The 27,709-nt window shown below is 25.6% G+C and overlaps 2 protein-coding genes across 17 annotated transcripts in view; one reads left to right on the top strand and one right to left on the bottom strand.

Annotated features, from left to right (window-relative positions):
- Positions 1 to 309: 309 nt before the first annotated feature.
- Positions 310 to 27,709, bottom strand: part of LOC126905527 (uncharacterized) — a 49,078-nt gene continuing 21,678 nt past the window's right edge. For 2 of the 11 annotated variants that reach the window (XR_007704020.1, XR_007704018.1), the window contains exon 2: positions 25,066 to 25,529. Coding sequence is in view for 6 of the 11 variants with exons in the window: in XM_050685296.1 (XP_050541253.1) it covers positions 5,870 to 6,046; positions 7,192 to 7,353; positions 7,417 to 7,579; positions 17,703 to 17,824 (624 nt within the window). In the remaining 5 variants the exon portion in view is untranslated. The other 9 variants (XR_007704022.1, XR_007704021.1, XM_050685298.1 and 6 more) reach the window with 8 other exon arrangements.
- Positions 13,738 to 27,709, top strand: part of LOC126905522 (ATP-binding cassette sub-family G member 4-like) — a 32,911-nt gene continuing 18,939 nt past the window's right edge. The window contains exons 1-4 of one of the 6 annotated variants that reach the window (XM_050685281.1): positions 13,958 to 14,078; positions 17,267 to 17,359; positions 18,031 to 18,078; positions 18,145 to 18,275. Coding sequence is in view for 1 of the 6 variants with exons in the window: in XM_050685278.1 (XP_050541235.1) it covers positions 13,838 to 13,853 (16 nt within the window). In the remaining 5 variants the exon portion in view is untranslated. Of the gene's footprint in view, positions 13,854 to 13,943; positions 14,079 to 17,266; positions 17,360 to 18,030; positions 18,079 to 18,144; positions 18,276 to 19,607; positions 19,723 to 25,589; positions 25,723 to 27,709 lie in introns of those variants that run through there. The other 5 variants (XM_050685283.1, XM_050685278.1, XM_050685280.1 and 2 more) reach the window with 5 other exon arrangements.

The following is a 27,709-nucleotide window of genomic DNA, read 5'->3' as shown; positions in this document are numbered from 1 at the left end:
TTATTGACACCTTATAGAGGTAAAACATTTATAGTAACTCAAATAAAGAATAAATTTATATAGATGGTTTATTTTATAATGAGCATTTTTTTTCTTAATGTGTTTAACAATTCGAAAAAAAAAAATTAATGGTTAATAAAAATAACTTTTATGAATTAAATATTTTACTTATAAGATAATTTATGTATAAAACTATTATATAAGATTCCGAATCGTATGTGCACAAAAATGAATGCTCAACTTGTGTCTTAGCTATTTGAATTAATAATTATTAAAATATTATTGAAAAATAAACTCAACCGTATATTACAATAAAATTAAGGTAATTTTCTTAATTTAAATTACCTTAAAAAAATATTTTACTACTCCTTCAATCAAAATAAAAATGCTTTCTGTATTATCTTAATTATTTTCAGTATGAAAGATATTCTAACAGCGTCATTTTGTCTATCCACAATCTTCGTAATATAATATGGTATAAAAATAATTTTTTAGGACATAGTTTTTCAAAAGTTTTATCTGATTTACTACTTATACATCATACAATTTTTATTTTAACTTTATTAATCACACTTTATAGTATTATTTGACTTCATTGAGTTTATAGAATTTACTACTCCGCAAACTTTTTCATAATGTTTGGTTTCTGATTTTTCTACTTCTATTATAAATTTCCAACACCCGAAAGGTACGACCGGATGATGTTTTGTGTGTATTTTGCTCATTTGAATAACATATCTACCCTGTTTAAAAATATTTTTCTTAAGCATTAAATTTTTATCAAAATTATTTCATTATTTTAATTATTAAATTTAATTTTACGAAACGTAAGTAAAATGTGATTTTTAGATATAAAAAGTAAAAATTGATTCTATGCCTTTCTATTAATTATCTATTAATCTGTAAGAATATATATATATAATAAATATATAAATTATATTGTGTATAGATTTTATAATAATATAATGTCAATATCTAATATCATAAAAATTCAAATTAAAAAAATAGCCCTTTTACTCTCGTTTAGTCCTAATACATAATAATTACTTGAATTATGGGACAATGGTCTGAAATTCTCGTGACTTTATGCACAACAGGAAACACTAGAAAATCTGCAAGTATTTCAATACACAGGCTAGCTTTTGGTCGACTTATGTAATTATTTTTTATCCACTCGTTATCAATTTTTTTGTATATATCAGTTGTTATCTGTAAATTATCCATAAAAAAGGCAAATGAATAATTTTTTTTACTGAAAATTTTTTTTTTTATTATTAACCTTGTAATTATCTTCAGGGTTTATCCGGTCTAGAATATCCATATATCCATTACCATTAAAAGTTGCGGTTGAATAGTTATAATTTAAGTTAAAAATTATTCTGTTTCTAACATTATCACAATTATATAATTTTTCAAAAAGTAATATGAACTGAAAAATTATTATTCTTCACATTAAGTTCTTTATTATATAATAAAATGCAAGGCGATTCTTATTTAATTAAGAAAAAGACGACTCGATAATAACTTTTGGTCCAATAGTTCGGATTTATTTTTTAAAATGTAGACTGAGGGAGAGGATAAGGTATGACTTTTATTATCATTAGAAATTTCTCGGTTACCCTCTTCCTCCAACGTAGATATAAAAATGTTAATAACTTCCAAAATACTTGTCTAACAGTTTTTATCGACCCGTCATTTTCTTAATAAGATCATTTATTATTTTACTAGTTAGTTAAATATGTGTGTTATCATTTTTTAAATATCAAACATAGTGGAGACAAGTATAGATGATATTTGACAGTGTTAAAATCACTATTATAAAAAATGCTTCGATTCAAATATGTAGATAGTGTTTGATTATAGAATAAATTATTGAATTATTCTAAAAGTAACATGAACTTCTATTTATATATATATATATATATCTCGACGACAAGTTGTATGATTTATTAGTATAATACATGAATAACTACATATTACAGTAATTAAACTTAGTATGAAATTGATATTGAAAAATTTAGTATTATAATTTTTATAGAGAAGTTACAAAAATTTATAGTTTTATGTGAATCTAAAACTAACAATAATTTTCTTAAAATAATTATTCTTTAAGAGAAATTGAATAGATAAGATTGAATTATAAAGTAGCTATTGAAACAATTACTCTGTCTTTCGTTACCTCAATTTATCAAAAATCATTAGTAGCTAGAACATATTTTTGAAAAGGGCAGCCCCAATCTAATAATATTCATGTCAAATTGACAGTTAAAAGATGCAAAAATACTCTCTGAAAATATTTGTAACTATCACTTAAATCAATTTAGTTTTTTTTAAAGGCAAGTTAAATGAGGTAATTATTCTTCCCTCCAATAGAATTATATTGTTTAATCTAAAATATAGAGAAATTAATTAAAATAAAAAATGATAATAAAACGAAAAAAATGTTTACGCCAAAATAACATTTTTTGTAGTATACATAATATTTATATTGTGTAGTAGAATTAGTATTTTGTAGAAAACAAGGTGTCGGTATAGATTTTTTATTAATTGAAAGTACGTAATATATTTTAATTTTACTTATGTTTAAAGGACGCAGTAATTCCGAAATATTTTCAAAAGTTAAATTGAAAAAGTTGTTATTTTTAATTGCTCCCTGAGCAGATAAAGGTTCAGATTTCCAAAATTTTATATCAAAGTATAGAATACCTAAAGTGTTAAAAAAAAATTCCCCAATTTAAAGGAAACGGGAAAAATAGAGGGTGTCAACTTTATTTTTTTTTAAATTGTAAAATATATATTCAATTAAATTTTTATATTACAAATGATCTAATTAAAAAATGACTAGTCGATAATAATTTTCGACACATTATTTTGAAAATGTGTGACTATTTATATTTTAGATGTTTCACTCCTCTTCTTGGATAGATATAAAAAATTAATAATTACCAAAGTACTTATCCAAAATATGTTATCAATCTGTCATTTTCTTAATTAGATCATTTTTTATTTTATAAGTCAATTAAACATGTACAATTCCATTAAAAAAATAAAGTTAAAATCATTATAAAGTACAAGGGATGAATTAAAAAAAAATTAAAACAAATAATTTTTAAAAATAATTTTGGCATAATTATTATTTTAAGGGAAAGAATATCTCTAAACATAAAATTTAAATATTCAAATCTAAAATTTCTTTTACCCAAAATAAGTTATTTGATTTTATTAAAAATTATAGTAAACGAAATAGTCTATTTAGATAAAATTAAGACAAACGTCTGTTTTAAGATGCTTGTTTTACACATATTTTAAAGAAATCCATTTCATTATTTTAACATTTATAATGTACATTATTTTGTTATATAAAATTAATATTACTTACAGATTTTGAATTATAAAAATAAGACCATAATAATAAAAAAATTACAGCAAATTTCATTTTTTCGTAACAATACCACTACTACTCTTTTACTATTCACTAAAAATATTAAACTCAAAACTATTGAACAGATTATAATAATAAAAATGTTTAATGTGTTCCTGCTATCATATACTCAATGTCAATTTTTTTAACTATTGTTAAAAATATTTATAAATCATTGAGTAGTTTCATTTTTACAATTTCTAATTATTATTTTTAAATATTTTGATTGGAAATCATACCCGACCTTCAATATTTAAATTACTTTTATTGAAATACAATTTTAACAGTTAAGCAATCGTATTTTTTAATTGTTAAGAAGATAAGTTATTATAAAATGCGACGGCGTAATCGTTAGAACAATCCAAATAATGATTTTGCAGTAAAATAAAAACTGGTTTTACCAAAATATGATCATAATTTCCGTCCAAATATTATAATATATATTATAATAATAACATGTATATATTATATATACGGTAATAATCTACTTCTTATTCCTCGCTTTAATCCCAACTACTTGGGGTCGGCCAAAAATTATGGTAATAATAAAAATCATATTTTAATAACAGTAAGAGTAAAAAAAATTGATTAAAAATCTAGTACATTTTTTTTTTAAACATAAGTGTTAACATATTTATCATATCTAACATTTTATATCAGTTACAGAATTTTATATATGTTTTAACAAATTTTACAGAAAAATATTTGATGATTTACAAAAAAAAAAAATTAAGTTTTTTTTATAGAATTTTTTACTGACATTTAAATATTTAATGCATTTTAATAATAATTTTTATTTGTATTATCAATATACAATTATGTATATGTATATTATAATATTAAAATACAAAATACATTAGAAGTGGGACAATATATTGGATTTATTTTAACATTGATCTTGCAATAATTTAGTGCGGCTTTATATTGTTTAGAAATTTATAAAGAAATTTCAATTTGATTTGCAAAAATCTCTGTTGAAGTGTTTGGATATTAAAAAACGTACTGTAATATAATAATCGGAATGTAGAACTCCATAAATTAAACATTGATAACATAAGAATGTAATAAAATTATATTGTATATTGTTCAAATTTTGAATTTGTGTTACTAAAAATGGGTGCTAAATAAGAAAGCATAATTAATATAAGAACCAAAATGAATTATACAAAATTTTCAACACAACTTCATTTCTAAAATGCTGACAGTAACGTTAAAAAAACCTGGTCTGTCGTAATTTTTTTTTTTAATCTACATGGACATTAAGAGAATGTTTAGAGTCATATATTACTCCAAGATCAAGTGCAGAAACTCTTATTAATTTATACGTCTTAGAGAATAATCGAATTTAACAGAATTTCTTTAAAAAAAAAAATTATATTACAACATTTATTCAGATTCAATGCAATAGAGTTTGGATGACAACATTAATAATATATTTTTAAATCATTGTGCAATTTTTATGTATCATCTAGGCAACTAATGTTTTAAAATATTTTTGAATCGTCAGCTAATATCAGCCAAAATAAATATTTTTGAAATGATTTATATAATTCGATTAATTGAGAGATCCATGATAAAATAATCAGTAATTACATAAACAAATAATTAATTCCATATAGAAACAATAATTTTTATATGTTAATTTTACAAATAAAATATCAGGTGTTTTTAGTTCTTAATAAAATGCTTTATTCTTTTTACTTGCTGTTCATAATTGCGGCTTCTAGTAATTTTTAACTGATATGATATGCTTTTTAAATAGAATTCTTAATTCGTTAGAACATTTTCGTATTCAATTTTTAAAATTTTAATATACTTTATAAAGTAATACATCATGTGTTTCCTGGCAAAAGTGAAATAATTTAAAACTAAATATAGTTATAAATAAATTGTATAAGTAAATTTATTACAATTTTCTGTAGAAGTCGTTTTGAATTAATTAAACTAATAATTAATTATTAAATACAGTTAATAAATAATTATTACATTTTTTTTTTCGTGAACATGATGTCTATTTGGTATAATGCAAATAAATGCCTCGTTTTAATCGTCAAATTAAAAAAAAATATTTTGCGATATCTTTTGTATTTGTTTATTTTTTTACAATAGTCTTGGTTACAAAGTTTTACTGTAGGTTTCATCAACAAATCCAATAGCTGGGAATAGACGACATAAATGACATTTTAAAGGAAAATTCATATTTCAACCCTTAAAGGATGAAAAAGTTCTGTAATGTTAAATATAAATATTATATTATATATAAATATAATATAATACTTCTCGTGCAAAATTTTAAATCCATTCACAAAAGTCAGGAAATATTATAGAAGGTTAACCTTACATTATTTATTTTTAGTATTAAAGTGCGTATCTATTTTTTTTAAATTAAAATCCTTTGTTCTAGTATGAAATGCTGAATGCACTAATATATTTAATAATTATTTTGTTTTATTCACACATTGAATGGTTCGATTTCAATAAATGTTCAGAATTAAACACTAAACAAATTTTTTCGGCTTTGTTTATTTCTGGCTTCTCAATATCTATAACAACTTTCCAACAACCATATGGTAACGTAGGGTGATGTTTGGTATAAATCTTGCCCATACGAAATGGATATTTTCCCTAATAAAAAATTATAAAAATAATTTATTTATTTATTAGACAAATAATATTAAAAATAAAAATTCACAAAATTTGTACATCATGGAGATATTTGAAGCGGGACAGGACTAAGTGATGTGAGTACCAAAAAGGTTTTTTCAAGATTTTATTGGCCTTACCATACTATCTACCATCAACTATCTAAAAATTAAGTTGAAAATTTTATGATTTTGTAAAGTGAACGTTATCGAAATAATGAAAATGTTGTTTTGACGAAAAAACAATTAATTTATTACCTCTAGTAATTATATTTTAAACAATGAGAATACCGGTATTCTTCTGTGGTTGGGATTTTCCAATATTCCCTAATATAATTGGTATTGGTTGCTGAAAATATAAAATAACATCTTCTTTTTCCTCGCCTAAATCCCAACTACTTTGGATCGGCCACCCTTATCCAAACTTCTACTTGACACGATCTCCCACATCATCTATTAGATCTCATATTAGATTCAATTACATCCCTCAATCATTTTTGGTCTTCCTCTACCTCTTCTTCCTTTAACATTCATTTATACAACTGTTCTTACGTCTTCCGATTCTTCTCTTAACATGACCAAACCATTTAAGTCTATTTTCTCTCATCTTATCTATGATTGTCGCTACACATATAATTCCTCTTATATGTTCGTTCCTTGTCCTATTTTCTCTGATCACTCCACTCATTTATCTAAGCATTCTCATCCCTGCTACACTCATTCTCTGGTCTAATTTATTGTCAACCGCCCAACACTCTGAATCATACATCATAACTAGTCTTACTACAATCTTGTAGAATTTACCTTTCAAAATATAAAATAACATATGACCTAATTTTTCATAAAATGTATACTTCTTATTTTTTTTTTTTTTTGAAAGTGTGTACCTAATGAAATGAACTATTTGAAAAATTGAATTAAAAATTTTAACACATTGTAGTTCAATTGCTGAGAAAAGCTATACTTGTTTATTTATATATTTACAGTTTTCATCGAATACTATCATAATGTATTAATGTCTCCATTAATAACTGATTGAAATTATATTAGGTCTATTCCTTTATTTTAAGTGTACCACTTTATTTTTTTTAATGGTAACATCCATATTTTTATGAAAAATGTGTGTACCTGCATCAAAGGACAACGCTCTTGGAGGTTAACAACTTTGCGAACTGATGGAAAAAACAATAAATCTGTGAATAAATAAACACATAAATTTGTTTTCTTTTGGGTTAAGGGCTCGTATTTGATCCATTTTTCCTCTGATTTTTTATATACATCACCACTTATCTAAATATAGCGTTATATTATTAATTATATTAATATTAAGTCATGATATTATCAGAGTCATACTTGATAGTTATCATTGGAATTTACGTCTTTTAAAATCTCCAAATATCCATTTCCATTTGTTAATTTTGGAGAATAAGTATAATGAATACTAACAAAAGAACGAGCTATAGAGTCATCGCAGGTGTATACTTTTTCTATGGCTAATATATACTGAAATATTATACTGCACATAGTGTTAAAAATGTATTTAAAACTAAAATATGGAAGTAATTAAATTGCCTACTTGTACGTTTTTTTTATAATTATTATCGATACATATATAAGATATGTCTTATTTCTAGGTAAATCACTAATTTGATCTATATAAGTTAACCATGAATCTCTACGCAAAAAAGAAATATATCGTTATAATATTTACTAGACACGAACGGGTTATTATTAATTCAAATTTTAATCGTGATATCATTCAGTTTTTTATTGAGCTGTTCAGTTTTATCACAATATTACAATCAATCATGCTTTTTCTTAATTATCGTAAATTTCAATTAAATAATTGAATTATGAAAAAATAATTATTGATTTATTCATTATTACTACAAAAACCTAGTATATTTTTTACAAATCCTCACTAAGCGACAAAAATATTATCTTTTCAACATAAATAGTTAATAATAGTATGGTATAAGCATTTTTTTTTTTTTTTTTTTTGATAAAAGTATGTCGTTCATTTGGTTAGGAAAATGTCAAATATATAACCAACTAGGAGATAAAATAAATTCATGGGTCGAAATTTGCGTAACTTTGTTTGCTAGTTTAATAAATACATTGTTAACACCTGTGAGAGCATTAGATTTAATGTGAGTAATTTTGTGTGTGAAAAACGAACACCAAATGTTTAACTATTAGATCATTTCTGTAGCTTGCGTCTAAATAATTTGTCTATAACACATATTTTTTAACTTTTAAATAACTTACTGGTTGTGATTTTTTGACGTATGTCCATAGAACAACAACGAAAATAATATTCATTTTTGTTCGTTTACTGTTAAACACATTGAATCGTCCAATGTTTTTAGTTTTTATAAACTAAAAAGTTATGTTCCCAAATGGCAATTAAGAAAAATATCATTGCACAATAATTGTTAAAATTATTATCTTCTATCTTAGTTATTTATTTGAACAAAAAATTGTAGTTAAATAACAGACATAAATAATGAAAAAATATTGTATGTATTTAAAACATTGTATGAATAATTAGGTTGCACAAAAATAATTTTAACATGAGAAATACGAATCATAAATATATACAGTTATATATCAAGGAATACATTTTAAAATGACCAGTTAGTGAACTTATTATGGTAATTTACTAGTAAATAAGATATCTCTAAATCTGAACATCCAATTGTTTGTTTTTTAACAAAACCAAAAAAATTATTTTTTTACTTATTAAATATTTATTTTTACAGTTTATTACATAAACATTTTTTAATTTGAATATTTGGAATCGTACATTATAATTTACATTACTATGTTAATGTTTATTGTTTATAATTCAGAAATTCAAATATCATTAAAATTCACAACTTTGGTAGTGACTTATAGTTACAGTCTGAAAATTTTAGTCATTTTATATCAATTTCGATTTTTTTCAGTATAACCTACAAGTGATAAAAAATGTATGTGATAAATATAAGGTGTTAAGATATTGTTCGTTTTAGCAAATTTTCATCTTAATTTTAGTATTTAACTAAAACATGTTATATTTTTAAATCCCAAAAAAGTATCAAGATATGTTATGAAAATATATAAATGTAATTTGAGTTGGTTAAATTTTTAATTTTAATATACTTTTTGTAATCCTTTGTCAAACTCGTACTCTATATACTCTGTCTTATTCCTACTTATTTTTAAACCCTTTTCATCAAGAGCTGATCTCCACACCTCTAGCCTTTGATTTATTTCCTCCCTATTTTCTCCTAGAAACACTATATCGTCAACAAACAATATGCACCACGGCACCTCTCCTTGTATTTCTTTATTAATTTCATCCATCACTATAAAAAATAAGGGCTTAAAGCAGAACCTTGGGTGCACTCCTACTATTTCTGTCTCATTTCTTATTTTCTTATCTATTACCTTTTCCCAAATTTTCATACTATGTCTCCTTTATCTATAAATATTGGCACCACAATACTATTCGTCCATTAGTTTGGGATTTTTTTTTTCTAATTTCAGGTAAATCACTATTTATCATATTTATCTATTTAGTTCAAAAATATTATTTTCTAGAAGATTAAATTTTTTTTTTTAATTTAACATGTAATTGTCTTACATTAAATGTTCCTGATAGGTACATAAACATTTATAGAGTGTCAATTTTGTTTTTTAAATGAGAACACATATTTTGAATTTAGTAAAATGTTTGTGTTTTTAATTTAATAGTAAATGACATTTGATTTTTTAGTATAACTTAATTTGTTTATTAGATATAAACATTTAAAGTTTCAAATTTTTGAGATACTATTCATGTATAATATACTAAGGATTACAAATACTGGTAGCTAATTAGTTTTTTATGACGTCAATATTCAGATACGCAGCATTTATCATCAATGGTAGTAAGGCACATTGTTATCAGTTAATAAATACACTAACTGGTAATAAATAAAGGATATCTATTGATATTCATAATTGATAATAAACAATCTGTGACTGTGAGAGCAATGGCATAAAAAAACAATTAGCTCCTCGTGTATTATACATGTATATAAAAAAATTTGAAACTTAAATGTTCATATCTAATAAACATATAAAGTAATACTAAAAATTTAAATTCTATTTACTATTAAATTAATAACTCAAACATTTTATTAAATTCAAAATGTGTGTTCCTATTTAAAAAACAAAGTTGACACCCTTACGAGGAATAAGGGATGAACTTAAAAAGTATTACATAGTTAATATTTCAAGAATAATGTGAAATTAAAAATAACCAAAAAAAAAAAACATTTTAATTATATATATTCTGTAAGTAATTGAGTGGTTTATAAAAAATCGATTAGTATATATGTATCGTTAAATAATGGAAAGACGCTTCAGTCTCAGGAGTGATTTATTAATTAAATTTATGAAGTATAACGTCATTTTTTTAGAATAAGAAATAATATAACTTTTTCTAAGTGACTATTCTGGTCTTATATATTCTGTAGTTGTCATTTTGTCACAAATAAAATTTCAACCAGTTCATATAAAGTACATAAATATGATACATAACGGTTTAATGATTAGTACAATTCAAAAACTATACATAATTGTTTATAATACTACCTACAGTATACAATACATTATTATTATTTCAGATTAGATCAATATAATTTTTTTATAAAAGTTGTAATTTAATACCGAAAAAAATATCCAAGTCATGGAAAAGATATTTTATTTTGAGAAAAATAAAATAAAAGTACTCAATAAATGTTCAGTTTAAATAATATTTATTTTTTTATTTTTAATAATTTTTGAATAGTATAGTTTTTTTTTCAAAGATATGAATAGAATGTTTTTTATTCTTTATTTAATATTACACACGGTTTATTAATAACACTTTATCGTTTCTTCGTGAGTGTTTGAGATATCTTAAAACAACCACGAAAGCAACATTTTGTTGATTTGAAAAATTTGTTGATATATGTAGAAAGAAATTCCGAATACCTGGCACTATATTTCTTAAATTAATATATCTGTATGTTCTGTATGTTAACAACATTGTTATCATTACAAATATTAAAATGACTTTTGCGTGTAACAGTTGTTATTTTTGGCCTTGTTCTAATCATGCAAACAAATATTATTCTTATATATACGAGTTGTGTTGCAGTAAATAATGTATCAATTTCTCATCAAAAGTTCTTGATATCATAATTTTTGTAAATAAATTGACGCAAATTTGTCTTTAGTGCATACTTATATTGTTTCAAGGAAGCTATTTTGATTGTTTTCGAACTTGATAAAAATAAACACTTCTAATGTGTAAAAATTAGAGTATCAAAAATAAAATATTTGCCGTTTAGTTAATATAATGTGTCGATAATAATGTTGCAGAATTAAAATTATATATATTATAATTAGACTGGGAAAATACCAATTATAAATTTGTCCTTTTATGCGTTCATTTATAATAAATAAATAATAATAAAACATTTATAAAAGTTTAAATAAAACATAAAAAACTAATATTACAACTGAACAAAAAACTAATTTGAATATTTAAAATATATATGAAATTAATATTAAAATAAAAATATTAACAAATATTATTAATATATATAATTCTAAAATTATCAAGAGAAATAATAATGCGAGAATCGATTTACAACAATGAAGATGTTCAAAATATAATTTCTTAGTTACTATGAAGCCTCTACAATTTGTTAGAATTCTAATGGAATTAAGAAATATATTAAATTTAAGTTGATTATTGAAGTAAAATTAATGTATTAGTTCAATGCACCATGGGTTTGAGCGCTAAAGAGGTTCTTGCCCATGCACCTCTATAACAATTAAAACTAAAATAAAACTTATTATGTTAGTGATAGTGTATAAAGTTAGTTTTTTTCTTATTGTTTAATATCTTGAATTATTGAAAACACAATAAATATTTTTGGGTATAGCGCATGGTTGATCAAATAAAAATGAAATCGTTATAGAAGTGAATGTTGAATGAAGATGATGTAGAGGAAGACTAAAAAAGAGATGGAGGGATGTAATTAAATGCGATATGAAGACGTCTGGCGTGAGCATAGATTGACACGACCCGTAATGGCGCACAATTCATTTACAGTGAATTAGCACGTTATCCTGTCGTCATTATCAGCTGTCCACAGTCGCAGTCTTAAGTGTTAACGACAACACAAGTTTGTCTTGTCCGTCGGTCGGTAGATAAGACAGGTCAGGGGGTGTAGCACTGCGAGACACGTCGGCAACTATGTAAACCAGTTCACCTATGACATACATCCGCCACACGTGCCGTCGAATTATATATATTGACTTCATACCGGACTTTACTATTGTTAATATGTGCTTTCAAGTCTTTTAATTATATTGTTATAGTTAAAGGTGTAATTAATTTAATCCACAATTATTTTAATCACGGTTTAATTTATTATGAAACAACTTTTATACCGTATCAAGATGATGTGGGTAATCGTGTCAAGAGGAAGTTTAGGATAAGGGTGACCGACCCCAAGTAGTTTGGATTAAGACGAGGAAAAGAAGAAGAAGTTATTTACCTGAACATTAGTTATAAATAAAATTATCAAAGAATATGTAAAAATTATAAAAATAACTCAAATTTACGGCAATAATGAATTATTATTATCATCATAATATCATGTTTTGCTTTAAATTTCTGGATGTGCTAATTTCAGGTTTGGTGATGTCAAGTACCCCCGTATGTGCACCTATGTTGTTACATAACATTATTGGCTGTTTTTTAAAAATCAATTTTTTCTAGTCGCTCTTAATCTTTAAACAGCTGTAACTCGTTGAAAATCAAATAATGTAAAACGATTTTTTAAATAAAACAATTTTGATTTATTTAATTTTTCAATTAAATAAATCTGATTATATAAAAAAAATTAAGTTAGCCATTAAAAAATTGAAATTGATATAAATTAGGGTAAAAAAGAGCGGGAGAAAAATATTGATTTTTCTTGTAAAGCATCTCAGTTAAGAACTATTATTGTTAAAAAAATAAAATAATGATAAGGTCTAATACTTTCTAAGATATTATGATTATTTAAGAAGTCATCCCGTATAGTTTGAAATTCATTTGAGCTGTTATTTTATGTTAGATGATTTATCTTATTCAACTACACTTTTATACGCAATATACATAATAGTGTTTTCTTGAATTTCATGTATTGTTAAACACCCTCAAATCATAGATACACTCATTTGAAATGAGACTCATAACATATTAGTATTTAGTATGAATACATTTTTATTACAAACATAGAAACAATTTATTAAATCAATCTTTTAATAATTAATTAATTCACTATTTGCAATAATTTTTATTTTAACATTTTTATATATTTTAAATTACAGATTATTATTATAATCATGCACATTGAAATGAAATCGGTGCAACTATTTTATCTTATCAGTTTCTACGTAATGAGTCACGAGTACTCACTCACTTCTTTTGCAAATATTTCAATCGGCATGATTTCGTGTTATTAAAAGTTTAGAGGGTTTAATATCAATAATTTAATTGCAGAGACTATTTAATGGAAAAAATAAAATTATAGTTATTTTTAAGATCCGACCTTAAATAAAAAAGATGATAAAACTCTTATGTACAAAAACCAGCAATAATATTTGCTTTAATGTTATAGTTCTTCTAAACAATGATTATTAGATAATATGATAATTAATATGCTATGTCAATACTTCCTGCCAGTTGAGCAAAATTCATTTCATGGCATTGCTGTTGAGTAAGTCGATTATTATTAAATAATTATATTATAAAGTGGGAAAAATGAAAATAATTCTGTAACCTTCAAAAATGGCATACGAATTACATTAGACTTCACGTATATCTGTGATAGTCGTTCTACACTAAATTTAGTAATTCAATACGAATAAAATAATAATTTTTGTTTGAGAACATTTGTGGTTTAAGTCAATTTGAAAACGAAAAAGTCTAAGAAAAATCACAGGTACGGGCAAAATTATTTTAAATGTATTTATTCTATTCTCAGTTAATACGATAATAGTAATAATAAAATAAAATATAAGTTCATCTATTTTTAAAGTAGTTAGTAAAAATATTGATAAAATTTCTCATTAAGAAATATAGCAAATTTAATCTAGGAGTTTATTTAATAATTGACAATTATACAGTATATATAAAAGTAACTTTATTGAGTTTCAGATAAATTTTCAACTAATATAAATAATTTTATAAAATAATCTATCATTATACTTTTGATGATATGAGTAGCAAATAAAGATTCTATCTCTACAATTAATTTATTTTATATCGCATTTATTTTAATGCTTTAAATTATTATCCGCTTTGTAATTAAATGAAAATGTGTTCTTCTAATTTAATTTAAATTTAAATTTAAATAATACAAATTGATACTATGGCTAATTTTATTTAAAATATTAAATTAAAACTGAAAATATAAAAATATTTAATTCAAAAATCTTATATTCAACGCTGATAGTAGTAACATAGTTCCCAAAATAAATATAGGCAATTCTATATTCTATATTCTATTCTTATTATCCAAGAATACTTAGTTAAACTTATTTATGTCATGGTTATCTGATGAACACATTTTATCAAGTCATTCTTACGATATAAGAAATTTCCTTCGATTTTAAAAGAACTAAACTCGAACCGAAATTTTCCAAATAAATTATAAAAATTCATGTTAAATATTGGGCTAATCATTGAACGGTTATAACACCCTCTTGAAGAATTTAATAATACAACACTAATAAATATTTTACTAGACTTCTTCTGAAATATTACGCTTTAATAATATTGTTATTATTTAAAATTACAGCATGTAAATTTAAAAAAACGATGGAATAATTTATTTATTTAAAAACATTTAACGGGCATTAGCCCTTTTTATAAATATATATATACAAATTACAATACATATTGACAGATTACATAATGACAGACAAACAGTAATCAATAAGAATAAGAACATATTAAAACTATTATAAAACACCAAAAAAAAAAAATACAATGTATGAGAATAACATAAAATAACTAAGAATAAATAAATTAATTAGACTAAAAACTTTTGAATGGTTTTATTTCTTAATACCAGTGATGCATTTAACTTAAACTTTTTACGATTTATATCAAAAAAATCGACGGAAATGGACGCTGTATTAGCCATAACTAGCGCGCGAGGAAAAAAAGAAACTGCACCCAAACTCTTACGATAGTGAGGAATAAAAAATAGATCAGATGATCTAGAGTTATCAGAGGGAACTCGTATTCTAATTAAAGCCAGAAGATGTGGACAATCAATATGACCATTAAGTAGGTCATAAATAAATAGAACATCAAAGAGTTTTCTTCTTAGATCTAGTGAATCTAAACCAATAGAATCCTAAATAGTACTATATGAATCACTAGATATATTTGAATTTGATAAGAAAGCTATCCTCTTAAGAAATTTTTGACTCTATCAAGGTCTTTTGAATTTGTAGAAAGATTTTGAGACCATATTATAGAGCCAAAATTCAAAGTTGGTCGAACTAGGGAACAGTATAATGTTTTCAAACAGGATGTTTTTTTAAAATCTTGAGTATTTCTGTTAATAAGGCCTAGCATTTTATAGCATTTATTTAATTGTGAGTTGTGATGAAATTTATAAGATAAATCCGATTCAAAATGTACACCTAAATCTTTAATAACAGCTTCTCTACTTAATTCAATATTATTTAATTTGTAATTGAATAGTATTGGGTTTTTTGAACGAGTAAATGAAACTACTTTGCACTTATCAATGTTTAGAGGAAGGCAATTTTTAATACGACGCCAAAAAAATTTGTATAATTGTTTTTGTAATACCTCGACATCTGAAAAAGATTTTATTGAGCAAAATAATTTAGCATCATCTGCAAAAAGTAATATATTAACGTCGCTATCTATTAACTGTGACAAATCATTAATAAAAACTAAGAAAAGTAGTGGTCCTAAATGCGATCCTTATGGGACGCCTGATAATACGTGAAAATCAGCAGAAATATGAAAAAATAGTTTTACTGCCTGAGAACGATTTGTTAAGTATGATGCAATCCATGAAAAAAATGTACCATTAACCCCAATTAACCATTGAAATATGTATTGAGAAAAGGAAACAACAAAACACTATCTATTCATGATTACTATAATTTGGAGGTGTGTAACTTTTTTATGAAAATGACTTATACTTTTGAATGAGAGTGATAAGCAGGGCCGTCCTAAGGCCGGGGCGAGCGGGGCCCACGCCCCNGCGAGCGGGGCCCCGCGCTTCGGACTCCTCGTTTGGGCCCCGCGCTAACGCACTTAAATAATCTTAAGTTTTCTTTGAATTAACTATTTACATATATTATAAATGTAGTTTGAATTTTTATTTGACAATATTATATTATTAAATAAATGAAATAGAATGTTATATTATTTTTGAAATAATACTTTATGTATGTTAACATTTGAAATGGTTGAGATTACGACTTACGTGAGTGTAATTTTTTGAGAGAGTTTTTTGGTAGGCCCCGCAAATATAGTTATGCCCCTGGCCCCGCAAAGTGTAGGGACGGCCCTGGTGATAAGTAATAATTGCCTTATCAAATTTCTTATCATGGTATTAATGCCAAGATTGTAATGTTTAATACTGTAAAATAATACATGAAAATTCAAATTTTCACAAACTTTAAAATGCTACAGAATATTTACTAATGAATATTAATAAGATATTTTTTTATTAAAATTTTTCTTAAATTCTACTCTACAAAATAGCTATCTTAGATTTTTTTTTTACATTTTATTTAAAATTTAAAAATAATTAATATTTTTAATAAAATGTAAAAAAATTAATTATTAAGATATAGCTATAGACCTAACGTATAACTATTATTTTTAAAAAATCAGCTAAAAATATTAATTGGATCAAAAGTTATTTAAGTTGTCAGTGAGTGCTGGGCCACCCTGTATAATCTATTATATTAATATTTTCTGAATGTAAAAAAACACAATTAAATTTATAATTTATAGCTATTAAAACGCCAACCCCTCTTGTTTCACGACTTATATCACGATCACATCTAAAAATGTTATAATTAACTAGTCCTAGTTCAGCATCACTAATATTATTATTAAGCCACGTTTCAGATAAAAACAACAAATCACACTCAAGGTTATTTACAGAATCACGAAAATACAATAGTTTCGTCCTAAGACCTCGTACATTTTGATAGAAAGCATGTAAGTTTAAAAGTTTTTTTGTGAATTATAGTCATTTTTTTCGAATGTTTGTACAATTTTTGGTACTCCTTTGACAAATTTTATAGTTATTCCAATTTCACCATTTGAAATACGAAGAATTAAATTAAAATTAAAGTTAAAATTAAAATTAAAGAAATTGACGGAAAACAAGATGAAAGCTTTATTTATTTTTAATGATATCAAACGCTTCAGATGCAGAATTGAATGTAATCAATAAAGGTCTAGGTTTATTAGATTGATAACGGGGAAGACGAACAATTTTTATCGGTACCGGCACTGTAACTTTAGGTTCGTTGATTATAGTATGTAAAATGACATTTACCTGATCGCGATCATATACAATGCGTGCTTCAGACTGATTTGAATCGCTTTCGGTGACATTGTTACAGATAAGATTTGCTTCACGCCTGTTGCGCTCATTAATATCACTGATAACAAATTCATAGTCTGATTCTTTTTTTAAATTTTGTGACGTTGAGTTTTTAAGTGCATCAACTTCCGTTAGTAATTTTTTTATAAGAATTTTTAATTCAGGTAGTTCCTTAAGTCCTTGATCGCAAGCCATACAGAAATATTTTAAAGATTTATTTTTCCTGAAAGTTTCAAATATTTACTATGAACATCTTCAGAGCAACTATCACACTTTACAGGTACATCTAATTCTGCAAAGCGGGTCAAACATGCCGAACAATTTAAAGGTTGAGACAGTTTATTAAGTAGAAAACTTTAAATAAGAGATTAGTTAAACACATTATAATATTTAGTGTAAGATAAGAAGAGAAGTAAAAAATACGTCCGCATTGTATGAATTTAGAACACTTTTTGACATTTGGAAATATAAAACATGTCTATGAATACTAATGAAGGAAAAATTCACTTTCTGAACCTGATAAATGTAAGTTCAATAATTTAATTATCAAACAACATTAAATATATTAATTATTTATTAATTTCTAATTACAAATATTAAAAAATTAAGATTTGTTAGATTTTTGTGTAGTAAATTTTATTTCTCGTTTGATATGGGATTGTTGCAAGTATATTTAACTGTTAAAAAAGTAATACCTAAAAAGATAAACAGTAAGGAACATATTAATTATTTTAATATCAATATCAATCATCTATACGTACAATATTATATGAAAACTTAAAAGGCTAAATACTGAGTATCTTATAGAAATATTTTCATAAAAGTTTATTTAGTTTTTAACAAGAGCAAAGACCCGCGGAAATTTCTGTATAATAATATTATATATAATTTTCTGTTGCATGTTAACTTACTTTTTATTTATTTTTTTATTCTTATCTCCCAAGATTACGTTATATAAAACTAAATGTACATGTATGTAAGTTTATGTATACTAGTAGTAGGGAATTAACATATATTTTATAATTCTTCGATGTTATGCAACAATATATATATATATATATTTTAATTTATTTTAACAGTGGTGATTCGTGAGTGTTGGTGGTGGGGATGCGACTTTAAATTTAATACCGCTAGTTACAGGTATAAAAAAAATATCAAATTAAATATAGTAAAATAAAACACAATACACATATTATTTTAAAGGTCGCAGTAGAAAATAGAAATGAAAATAATAATAATAAAATTATACTATTATAGCAAACGACGATAACGACGAGCGTAATAATTCTAAAAATAAATTACCCTCAATAATAATAATATACTTATATTTTGCCGTATGGACGACGCTGCCGGGCGACCAAACACTGCTCGTGTGCGCATGCGTACCTTATACAGAGAGAAACAACTTTAATGTTCGCACACGACAAATGTATAATGTAATGTATTTAAAAATGTAAAATTAGAATTTTAACTATTAAATATCGATGTAAACAATGATTTATAACTTTTGGTGTTCATGATATAATTTCTCCAGACATTTTATTATCAGTATTATATATTTAATACTCTTATAATATAGGTCTTGTTTTTCAGTTAAAACCACTGAAATAATCGGCTTTTATATACACTCAATATATTAAAGTGATTATAACTCAATGAATACTTGTCCTAAAATTGATATCGATCCATCAAAATTTTAAATTATTTATGCAATGTTTATTGAGTTTATCTTTATCAGGCACTTATTGTCCACCCGTATGGCTATCATAGAAGTTAGTTCGTCACCGTCGACGTATCTATGTACTAGTTTTTTAATATAACCATTGTATACGATTTTTCAATAGTGTGTAAATTAATTTTAATTTAAATTAATCGCCTTATTCATAAGACCCTAAGATTTTCAATTTGTTATTTTTCCATTTTGATTAAATAGTTCTGTAAAATTTTTTAGCTTCGATGCGAAGCTGAGAAGGTATTAATTTTACTATGATGTTTTTTTTTTTTTTTTTTTTTGTGTCACCACTCAATCTCAGCTCTCACTGGACCGATATTTATGAATAATATGTCAAAAGATCACAAATTGTATCTAGTCGAAGGTACTATCCTCAAAAATTGAAAAAAATGACTTCATTCCCCGTAAGTGGGGGAAATCCCAAAAAAATTACAAATTTAAAAATCGCAAATATTCGAAATTTTTTTTTCTTAAAACTACCATAACTTTTTTAAAAATGAATAAATTAATATAATTTTTTTTTATAGATGCTTGATGTCTTTACCTATCATTTGATATATTTTTGTGAATATTTGACCCTTTACCTGCTCATTTGTTTCAATATGGCAACTTTTTCAACTTAACTTTTGAAAATGTTCCGGAAAGACTGACACTTTTATATATACCTTAAATTAAAGCTTATGTAATATACTTTTATTTGAAAAAAAAAAATTTGACCTCTAGACTTGTCTTCATGGTAAAAATGACTGCCGTATTCAAAAATAAGCTATTTTTGTAAAAAAATCTTGATATTATATTTTACATTTTTTAACTTTATGTTGCTATAACTTTTTAAAAATGCATGAATCAATTATATTCTTTAATGATAAATACTTTATATATACCTCTTTTATTTGACATTTAAATTAGCTTAAGTTGCCATTTGTTCAGTCGACCGAAGCGATGTACGGTTGCCGAGTCGTTAACACTTATGTCTTACGCGCTTGGGGTTCTATGTTCCAACCCTTGAATGGCAAGGAACCCTTTGCATTTTTATCTTAATTCTTTTTAAGTTGGAATAAATTTTCAACTCCACTGATTTTTACCTCATTCAATAACTTCAATAAAGATCAAGGATCCCATCAGTGTAGTCGCCCCTTGTAAGAAGAAATTTACTATATTTTAGGTTATAGCTTCGATGCAAAGGTGAGAAGGTATTTTTTTGTGACAATCATTTATTATCTCTGCTCTCACTTGACCTACTTTTTTCAACGATACGTCAAATGATTCTATTCGTATCTAGTTAAAGATATTACCCTCAAAAATTGAAAAAAGTTCTATTTTATCAATTAAACAGTTACTTTCATTTTACTTTGTAATTTAATAATTTTTTTTACTCTATTTGTGTGTGCTACTACTAAACTATAATATTCCAAGTTCATCCCTTTAGCCTTGTAAGGATGTCAACTTTGTTTTTTTACAGTTATGGAGTTTTTAAGATCAATTATGACTATCAATAGATATGCTTTCTGTATTGCCAATTGGTATGGTCCAAATGGTCCAATGGTAAAGGCCCAAATGGCCTTGCTACCATTGATGATAAATGCTGCGTATCTGAATATCGACGTCATAAAAAACTAATTAGCTACCAGTATTTGTAACCCTTGTTTATTATACATGAATAGTATCTCAAAAATTTGAAACTTTAAATATTTATAATATGTCTAACATATATATATCTAATAAACTAATAAAGTTATATAATAAAAATTGATCACTTGTAGCTAATTAATTAAGTAAAATTAAAACTATAATAAAAATATTATTNTTTTATTATAGAGAAAAAATATCAAGTTCAAAAAAATTAACTAGCTGACCCGACAGACTTCGTCCTGTCAAAAAGATTTGTAATGTGGCAGTTTTTTTGCCTACGTATTTAAAAAAATTCTCCTGAACAGAACCGAAATTTTTTTCATATTTCTCTTCCTAAAAATATTTATACTTCCTCCTCGTTTTTCCCAAGAACTCTATCTTTGGCTAACAGTATTATGGATCATATCGATTTTTTTTCTATGTCGCGTTTTGTATTCAGACAGAATGTTTATTTGGCTTTAAATTTAAATTCAAATTCTCTTGTATAATTTATTATTTTTATATTTTATTATATTTTTTATTCACTACAAACATGTCATTATTATTTCTTTTTTTGTAACTGTTTTTTGCAGCCATACNTTCATTTACATCTATGTTTTTTGCAGCCAGTATAGCTCGTTCGCTCAACCAATCATGGTTTCTGTAATTTTGAGAAACATCTGGAAACACCTTCTGAATAAGTTCATCTTTTGATCGAGTTAACTGACAAAAACTTTGAGGAAAGTTAATACAGCCAGTCAACATGTCTATAGGAAATTTGCCATTACCAATGTCAATGAGTTGTTTAGAGAATATGTTTCCAGATTGGTCATTTTGCAACTCGACACGCATATTCTTGCTTAAATGAAGTACTTTGACATGTTTCCACAAATTGGAGGACTTTAGACATGCATTGAGTTCATCAGCTGGCGTTGATCGTGGAATCACTGGCAATGTTTGACGAAAATCTCCTGCTAATAAAATCATTGCACCACCAAATCGGTTATTATTGCTCCGTAGATCTTTTAAGGTTCTGTCTAAAGCCTCCAAAGATTTTTTATGTGCCATCGTGCATTCATCCCAAACAATCAATTTACATTGCTGCAAAACCTTTGCCATTGCAGAGTTCTTCGAAACGTTGCAGGTTGGAGTTTCATTGCTTTGCATATTTAATGGCAATTTTAGTGCTGAATGGGCTGTTCGACCACCTTCAAGCAAAGTTGCTGCGATTCCCGACGAAGCGAGTGCAAGTGCAATTTTATTTTGTGAGCGAATTGTTGCTAATATTAATGAAATCAAAAAAGTTTTTCCTGTACCACCAGGTGCATCTAAGAAGTAAATCCCTCCAGTTTCATCATTTGTTACTTTCATAAGAGTTTCAAATACATACTTCTGTTGTTCATTTAACAGTGGAAGATTTGTTTGAATTAATTCTTTCAAAGCGTTGAGATCATACAGTTTTTCTCGATGCAACTCTTGGTTAAAAGCGTCATGCATTGGACGATTGGGCGCGGTCAGGCCTAATTGAATTAATAGTTTGTTTGACATTATCAAGCACATGTCCTCAATTGAAATCAATGCTTCATTGTAAATTTCTTCACTGATTTGTATATTTGGATTTCCCATTCTATTCCGTATTTGATACAAAATATCATCACACATATAATCTTTGTACTTGATCCACAAATCAATTGGGTTTGATGGGAAGCATGTAGATATGATTATAGAAAACAATGTTCGTATTTCATGAGCGTGTGATGATATTACAGCATCATTGAGAGTTTGATCCCAATGAGCGTCATTTTCAAGCAATTGCAAACGTTGACAGGCTTCTCTGTAGGATCCACACAATTCACCATCAACAGTTCGTAACTGTTGGAATGATGTTGGGCCACGTACATTGACTAATAGCAGTCGTAAATAAAAACATTCATCATTGCTTGGATGTACTGAATAAATCCGGCCAATCGCATCGGTGGAATATACATCTGTATATCCTGGAACTGGTTTTCCTTGTTTCCGTCGTATAAATCTCCTTGAGGATTGATTCCAGGTATAATATTATTATATCCAATGGTATCAATTTCACTTTACCATTTGCGCAACACAATCCATTGGCTTCGTTTTTGTATTTTAATGCCTTACAGTGTGAGCAAACCGAGTTCATAGAACCAATAACAACACATTGGTAGTTACTGTAGTCAATTGACACATCGTAACTGAAAGCAGCTCGATTCAAACTTGCGCGATTATTAGTTGAATGTCGCGCTCGCGCTTCACGCGTTTGTGATATCCGAATTCTTTCACGTTTATTTCTGTCGTCACGTTCTTGTGCAGTACGATTAGATCGGTAATTAGCTTGGTTTGTAGCATTTCTGGTTCTTCTACCTAAATTGCTTCGTCTTATAGGAGGCATATCAAATATAAATTATTTTTTCACTAATCACGAACTAAACAAACACTAACTAAGTAAACACTCTTGGGTTTTTCCAGCAATAATTCTAATTTTTCTCGCCGTAAAAACCATCCTTGAACTTCAACGAACATTTTAAAAAAAGATTTGGCCAAATTGGTCGAGGCGTTGTTGAGTTATGCGCTTACCAACACATTTTGTGATTCATTTTTATATTATAGATATAGTTTTAATTTTACTTAATAAAGTTATACTAAAAATTCAAATTCCATTTATTATTAAATTAAAAACTCAAACATTTTATTAAATTCAAAATTTGTGTTCCTATTTAAAAAACAAAGTTGACACCCTTACGAGGCATAAGAGATGAAATTTAAAAGTATTACATAGTTAATAATTCAAGAATAAAGTGTAACTAAATGTAACCAAAAAAAATGTTAAAATTATTTTTTTATGTAAATAATTGAGTGAGTTATGATAAAAAAAATCACTCTGTATATCATAGATTATAAATTTTGCAATAGTTTTTTACTTTTAAAAATTCATTAATCCGGTTCCTCAATTCTGGTTTTCTCAAATTCCGTCAACAAATTGAGAAAATGGTTCACTTTTTTAAAAAAGTGGATACTTAATTGTTGATAATTATACAAAAACTAAACTACATTCTTGCTAATAGTAAAACCACACGTGTGAAATAATCTAAGGGTCATAATTTTTATCATAATAGGTTCAATTGATTTTTGATAGTGAACGTTAACGCTCAATGAATACCTATATGATAAAAATACATTGACCTTGATTATATGGAGGCTCTCAGTGTCTCACTGTTTGGGACACTTCCCTTTCTTGTCTTTCCTGTTATTAGTTCTTTCCTGCCGTAAACAATTAGATCTTTCATAGATTTTATAATATTTTAACAATATTTAAAATTTACGGTTATATTTACCGTTTTTTTCTATAAGTAATTCTTCTATAACATTAAATGATAAATACATAGAAGCATATATTTAGTTCTTATGCGTTACATTATGAGATAAGGAATTACATATTTTGTTTTAAATTTTATTTGCTTCCAAAAAAATGTCGATACAAATATAATTTACCCGTTTGTTTTGTACATGCGTAGCTGTGTCATAAAATTAACTATTATTATAAATGTACACTGAATTGTTTAAAATAATGATCCACGTCTTGATAGAATTTTCAGGAATTCCGTATTGTTTTCTTACAAAATCAATTATTAAAAAATTTAATTACTTCATAATATTTTCTAAAATTTTGGTTAAAAATGGTCGCTTTTATTAACAATAATTATTTCTAGACACGTAAAGACTGTTATGACACTTCTAAAATACTACAAGATTATTTTGATTCAGGAACAATTTAAAACTGTTTTAAAGAATTACCCTTGTATTAATAAATAATAGTACATTTATGAGAATCTGAGTACATAATGTTGGTTAAAATAAAATAAAGTACGAAAAATTTAAAACAACACCGTGTTCTAGCTTCATATTTATCATGGAAGCAATAACTATTCATTGGAAGCTACCTGCAAATATTCATTTTTGATAAAATAAGATTTTAATTCAAAAATTATATAATAAAATATTATTTAATATGTATAATTCGTTAAATTTTAGGACAATAGAAAATTTTTTATGTTTAATGTAATATATATATTGTTTCCTTTAATAAAATTAATAATAATAATTCAATATAAAATTTTTTATAATGATTAACAAAGCATCTTATGCATGGTACCTCTCCCTGTTCTAAACGAACGCTCACTTGTGTCATTCGATGTCATCTGTCTAATTTTAATATGACAATTGATTGTCATCGTGTATTCCCCTTCATGAGCCTTGTGCGGTCGTCCACTATCAATTTTTGATGAAGCATTCTGTTTGTTCTGACGTTTAATTGAACCTATTACGTTCCGTTGTTCTACTACTTTGTTTTCCGTTTTTCGACGCCTTGGCGAATACCTTTTTGCATACGACCCGTTCTGGTTACGATCTATCTAAATATTTAGTGTGTTACTTTTTCTGTTAAATATTTGTGTAAATAATATTGAAATGTTAATTAATTTGTGTATTGTTCGAACGTTGTGTTAAACGAGTACGACGACCTTTTACCAACTTTAACGACGAGTCGACTACATTCTTGTTACTAAGTACAATCTACGTATACCTACTACACCAGCCAAACCTTTGGTAGTTGTGTTACTTATAATTACATAATTTTACAAATAGTTTATTTCTGAGTAAACTTTTAAATACTTTTGTGGATAACTATTTTAATTATTAATTAATTTTGTTTTAAATTTAAGACCAAATACTAAAAAAAAAAATGTCTTTAAATGTATTATGATAAAAGTTTTTTAATATCTATGAACATTTTCAGTAAATTGTAATTAGACCTTGTATAGTCAAGTTTAATTTTTTTTTTTTTTTTTGTGGCTGCCAAATTTTGTTTTTATTAACAATTCTGTTTAGTTTGATACGATCTTCATTTTTATTTGGTTCGGTTCAGTTTGGCCTGTACAAAATTTTTTATTAGATAGTCCAGTTCGATCCAATCTTTAAATTTTTAAATTTTAAATTCTTTGATTGGTTCTTGAAAATTTGAACCATGCAGACCTCTATTACCTACCATAATAACTATATGATTTCGAGTCATGAACGCGAATTAGGAGTGCTAGAAGAGGTTTAGCTCCTCCGAGATTACAGAAAATTATATATGTGATGATATAAAAAGAAGTTATAAAGGGAATTGGGTTGCATTTACATATTTTTGAATGGAATAGGTTATGTAATTAAAAAGATTTAGAAATTATTCGTAATATAATAGTATACAGGATGATCGAAATCTGGTAAGACACTAATTTTCTCAGAAAATATTGAGAATTTCAAATTTTATTATAGAGAAAAAATATCAAGTTCAAAAAACTCTACAATAATATGTAGTCAAACCATTATTTTTTTTGTCCCTTCAAGGATAAAAACCCTTATTTATAATTTTCTTAAATGGGGACCCTTATTTTGAACTTTATAATATGATAGAAAAAAAAATTACAAACAATTTTGTTCTTATAATTGTTATTATCCGATTAACCGTTCGTCCGTTACAGCTTGTTAAAGTTAAGTGATTTTAGACCAAATTTTTATTGTCATTTTACTGTATTAAATACAAAAGTCATTATTTTTATTTGCTGTTGGATAAACCAAATTTTATTGATCAAGTTATGACAGGTAAATTGGCTATAAAAATTTACTACGCACTAAATGAGTGATTACAATAATAGATTCAAATCGGGTTTTCGGTGTATTATTAATAGCTAAGTCTATGGTTTTATAGACTAAAGGATCTATCAAAAAATACCAGTTGCACTGCCACCGATATTATGAAACGTAATAAATGATAATATTTTTTCTGGAAGTCAAAATCTTTTAACAATTACAAAACGTAAACGGTTATTCGGATAAAAAAAATTATAAGAACAAATTTGTTTGTAATTTTTTTTTCTATCATATCAAATCAAAAATAGTGGTTCCCATTTAAAAAAATTATAAATAAACATTTTTAACTCTGAAGGGATAAAAAAAAAACGGTAGCACAGTGGGGTCAAGGCAAAGTGTAGACAAGGCATAGATGGGACAAGTATAGATGATATTTGACAGTGATTTAAATCACTATCATAAGAAACGCTTCGATGCAAATCTGTAGATAGTATTTCATTTTAAAAAAAAATTTGTTAAAATAGCATATTTTTGAATACGGTAGCCGTTTGCGTATAGAAGATAGATCGTCGGGACAAATTTTTTGTTTTCATTTTGTAGTACATAAAATAAGCTTTAATTTGATATATGTTTAAAGGACGCAGTATTTCCGGAACATTTTCAAAAATTAAGTTGAAAAAGTTATTTTTTGTAAAAAAGTTACTATTTTAAATCCCCCCAGTGAACAGAATAAGTGGTAGATTTCCAAAAAAAATTATATCAAATGAAAGGGAAATATCTAAGGTTTTAATACAAAAAAATATTATTTTTATTTGTTAATTTTTGAAAAAGTTATGGCAGTTTTAAGCACAAAAAACATCCCGATAAAAGGTAATTTTTATCGCAATCATTACATTTTTTTTTAATTTTCGACAGCCATTTGCACATAGAAGATAGATCGTCGGGACAAATTTTTTTTTTT

The sequence above is a fragment of the Daktulosphaira vitifoliae genome, unplaced genomic scaffold (assembly GCF_025091365.1).
Source record: "Daktulosphaira vitifoliae isolate Bord-2020 unplaced genomic scaffold, ASM2509136v1 Scaffold_4, whole genome shotgun sequence".
Lineage (NCBI taxonomy): Eukaryota > Metazoa > Arthropoda > Insecta > Hemiptera > Phylloxeridae > Daktulosphaira > Daktulosphaira vitifoliae.
This window is presented reverse-complemented; position numbering and strand designations above follow the sequence as displayed.